This window comes from Ambystoma mexicanum, chromosome 8 (assembly GCF_040938575.1).
Source record: "Ambystoma mexicanum isolate Mex_15411 chromosome 8, UKY_AmexF1_1, whole genome shotgun sequence".
In the NCBI taxonomy this organism is placed as follows: Eukaryota; Metazoa; Chordata; class Amphibia; order Caudata; family Ambystomatidae; genus Ambystoma; species Ambystoma mexicanum.
The window spans coordinates 374316408-374320774 of record NC_090929.1 but is presented as its reverse complement, the minus strand read 5'-3'; the positions used below and the strand labels follow the sequence as shown (position 1 = coordinate 374320774).

At 51.7% G+C, this 4367-nt stretch overlaps 1 protein-coding gene across 1 annotated transcript; it reads left to right on the top strand.

The window, feature by feature from the left end:
• Nucleotides 1-752: 752 nt before the first annotated feature.
• IER3 (immediate early response 3) lies at nucleotides 753-2073 on the top strand. The gene has a single exon (XM_069609838.1). The coding sequence runs from the start codon at nucleotides 882-884 to the stop codon at nucleotides 1470-1472; it is 591 nt and encodes a 196-aa protein (XP_069465939.1). The 5' UTR covers nucleotides 753-881; the 3' UTR covers nucleotides 1473-2073.
• The last annotated feature ends 2294 nt before the right edge of the window (nucleotides 2074-4367 follow it).

The window sequence follows — 4367 nt, the reverse complement described above, 5'->3', positions numbered from 1 at the left end:
AGGGGCCAGCCTCATCACGAGTTGGGCGCTAATCCTGGTGGTATTACCGCTGGGGCTATTAGCCCTACCGCCAACCCCCTCAGCACTGTTAGCGCCGGATCATGGGTTTGGTGGAATGGTAAGTCCCCATTCCCCATTGGGCCCAGTGGGGAATGTTCAGTGCTATTACCGCTTACGGTAATAGCACTGAACATCAGCAAAATCGTGGCGGATTTGCCCCCAGGTCAGAGCTGGGGGAAAATCTGCAAAGCATGTGATTTGGCAGACCCTTAAATACAGCGGTAATAGCGTTACTGCCGCATTTAAGGGTTACGCCAAACTTGTGATGAGGCCCAATAGAACTGCAAGCCCCACAACCTGCTTCTGATGTGCCAGTGCGTTTAAAACGTCCTGCAAAACCATTTGGTAAAATTGCCACCCTATCCTCAAAACCTTGTGACGCCCTGGCTGGGCATAAGAGACAGAAAGTTGTATCAAACAAAGACAGACCTAGTGGCTTTGGCTTTGGCGATGATGGTCTTTGACTGCTCCAAGTATGTCACTGCAGCGCTCACACGAACAAAATAATGCCCTAGTTCCGAGCACCTCCCCATCCCATTGTGAATGACCTTTAAACATTTCAATAATTCGGTGCCAATGAATTTCCCCATTCGGGAAAGCTAGAAAAGGCGGGTCCTTGTGATGTCACAGTGGGCGTCCGCTAAGCGTGGGTCTGGGAGTCTGTGCACGTCACGATTGGCGCGCTGTATAAATCCAGCGCGCGCCTCTCTGTCCGAGCATTCCAGCTTCACGCTCACACACAAGCACTCAGCGCTCGTTGGCTGAGAGCGGTCGGCGCACGAGACCCAAAGCGAACGCTGGCACACGAGAACAGCGTGGTTATGTGCGTGCAGTCCGGACAGAGAGCCATGCAGAGGCGGCCGGCGGCGCTCACCCTGCCCGGGCCAGCAGAGTCCGCCCGGGTGCCCCAGCTCTCGTCACATCGGGTGCTCCCAATGCCCGTTCGCAGCCGCTTGCCCGAAATCTTCACTTTCGACCTGGAGACGCTGCCGGTGGTCGCGCCGCCCAAGCGCCGGCCACACGGGAAGCGGCCCCGCCGGGTGCTCTACCCAGCCCAGACTCGCAGGAACCGCTACATGCCGCCAGAGGAGCGCAACCCTGCCCTGCGCTGGCTCTACATACTCTGCCTGGTGATCTGCGTGCAGGTCTGCCTGGAAGACGGCGACGTGGCGCCGAGCAGCCACCAGAGCGCAGCACCGGCTCTGCAGGGCCAACTGCAGGAACAGACGCTGAGCCTAGATGCGCCCCTCCTGAAGCCGCAGGCACCATCTCTGCAGGAACCTGCCCTCGTTATGCGGGCATCGGCGCTGCAGAACCAACTCCTACAAGAAGACCCCTCGCTGCAGGAACCAGCCTCCCAAAGCAACAATCTGACCTGCCACCTCATCGGGGGGCTGCTCTTTACCACCTAAGGCCAGAGACTGCCACCTCACTTGAAGCAGGAGCAGGTCTCTCTCTCCTGGCCACAATCCCACTGGGTGGGTTTCTCGTGTATGCCTTAACAAGGCCCGCAGGACTCGGAGCAGTGGCCCTGCAAGAAGTGACTCTAAAACCAAAGTGACTTGAACTTTCCTGACCTCATGGCCAGGCTGCACTACTTGAGCTAGACCTTTGTAAACGGGTCTTCCGAATACTTGATTGAGCAAATCGGTTTTGTTTTATAGTTGAAGTTGAAAATATGAATATTTATTTAATATTTAAAGTTGTTGCGATACATGTTTATGAAACACTACAGTGTGCGGGCGGAAAAGAAGAACCTTGTGTTTGAAGAAAAAAAAACGTTTTCCAATGCTCGCTTTTATGAAGATGTTACATGAAGTTGGTTTGCGTTCATTCTTGACTCTGCACGTAAACAAGACTGTTATTTATTGAAAGTGCCTTAATTGTTATTGTAATTGAACGTGCGTTTAAAGCGACGTTTTATTATATTTATATATTTAATAAGGAACATGTGAATTATTTATGATGCAGAAGACGTGATGTCTCCTCTTCAATAAACTGTTTTCAAATGCACCTACGCCTGGTTCCTGGTTTCTGTAATAGCGTTCACTGTGTCCTCGTGCAATGGATCTATTCTCGTCACGTGGTGTCATGTTTCTGAAAAGAGAGGGGCCACATTTACAGAGATGTTATGTTGAGTAATTCCTATTTACCCCGGATTTACCACTCGAGGGAGTTTTGCTAGTCACAAAAGAAGCTATACTGCGCGGCCCTGATTCCCAGTCACAGAGCGTTAACCCGTGGGGTGTTGTCAATATAAAACGCGTCTGTATCTGTGTCTTGCTCGGAGTAAGTCAGGTGTTAATCAGCGTTCCTCCTCACATGCATAGGACATTTCTTTGCTGATCCCTAATTGCAGCTGAGCCATTATAACTTGATGACATCGGGACGTTTAATTTGGTGTCCATCGTGTGTATGAACGCCATGTGGTGGGGCTTGGGTGGGGGTCGTGCTTTGATGTGACCCTGGCTTTCACATCAAGGCCATTGCTGCAGAGGTACCACACTGGTTTGCCTGCAGCCGCCTGTGTGCCTTCACGGTGCCCCCATAGAGTTCTTGAACATACTGAAGTCCGCCAATTTCGAGTAGAAAATGGCGGTCGGGGTCCAGCGTGGATAAGAAACCGGCAGCAATCAGAGGGGGTGCGTAGTCTGCCGACTGCCGCTTAACACTCTTCAGCAGTACATGGGGGCACATTGTAACGCACAGTGAGTCCATAGCAGTGATTGAAACGACCAGCTGCACAGTGAACTAAGCCATACAACTGGACCTCGTTGCTCTATAGCCCAGTGTGAGCGAGCTAGCTGTGCCTGTTGCCAAGAAGTCTAGGGGTGACAGCACTCAAGTGCGCACAAGATCACAGTTTCTTTCAAAGATCACGTTTCAAGTAGAGTGGCACGCTTAAAGCCTGATTTATGGAATTTTTAGCGCGGTGCAAAGTCACTTTGCGCTGCAAATTAACACTTTGCACTGTTCTGTAAAATCAGGGTGTTTGTTGGCAGTGCAAAGTCACTTTGCAACAGTACACAGTCACTTTACACTGCGCTACAAATTCCATAAATCGGGTCCGTAGGGCCTAATTTACAAAGCTTTTTCCAATACGGAGGATCGTAGCACAAGGGCAACTGCTGGCCATGGAAGCAAGACCACGGAGAGCAACAGAGGTCAGAATCCTCACGTTATAAAAAAGCAAATAAATAAATAAATAGAACGTTTGTAATTTAGGCCCAGGGGTGTTGCTAGGTCTGGAAAAGATCAGGGGCTAAGCTAATGTCGGGACGGGCAGGACTGGGGGCTAGCTAGCATTTTGGTTGTAGCGCCTGAGCTTCTATCCGGGGCTACAACCAAAAGACCCAGGGCTATAGCCCCCTTAACCCCCCCTAGCAACGCCTCTGTTTAGGCCCTTAAGTGTGCAAGTCTTCCAAACTTTACAATAATCTGTACACATTTTAGATATTGGTGTCCTTAAAGCACCCTGTTCCATCCTCAGCGCTAGATACAGGAAACATTGAGCATTGCGTGCCCCGTCATGCAATAAGCACCACGTATTACAACCCAAAGCTGCACAAATAATGCCATCGGAGAACTTAAAAAACGCCTTTTCTAATGGGAAATCACCATTTAAAATAAAATCAGGCCCTTAAAGTCTTCATAATGCTTCCCTCGTGTTCAATGGCGCTAGATGCGAGGATCACGAAGCGCTATACGTTCCAACCTACTCCCTGGGCCTCCGTTCCTGCCGAAAACATCTATTTTACCACAAGGCACTCCAGGATCCCTGCCAGGACCCATTGTGTAGAATCCGCAACTCGTCTGCACATGGTTTTGTCAAGCAGTATTTACCTCCCCACTCCTGCGCAGGGCCACGTGCGAATGAAACGCACGGACTGGGTCTGTCCCCAGGATGGCGTCAGTCTCTGATCGGCGCCCTGTTGTGTGCCTCGAGTACCGTGTGTGTGTTCCTGCGAAACAGTGAAAGGGCGCAGCCACCGCGCCCATCCCGTGTCTACCTGCTGTTTCTACGCCGACATAATATTTAGTGCAACACCGGCCCCGGCCTGCCCGAGAGAGGCACGGAAATAGCCGCAGGCAGACCAGTCCCTGTAGCCGCGCAGGCCGCAGTGAGATGTTGCGTGAGCGTGCAGCCCGGGGCCGTTCGTCTACACAGCGCCGTAATATGCGGTGCATATGAAACGCTGATGTGATCATGTACTCACTTCAAGGGGAGAGTGGGGGGCGGCGGGGGCAGGGAGGGCTTTGCAAGGTGCTTTACCCCACGCCCCAGAATCCCGGTCAACACGGATCAG

Bases quoted from the DNA above. Each gene is read 5' to 3' on its own strand.
- IER3 (XM_069609838.1), top strand. From the start codon at position 882: ATGTGCGTGCAGTCCGGACAGAGAGCCATGCAGAGGCGGCCGGCGGCG.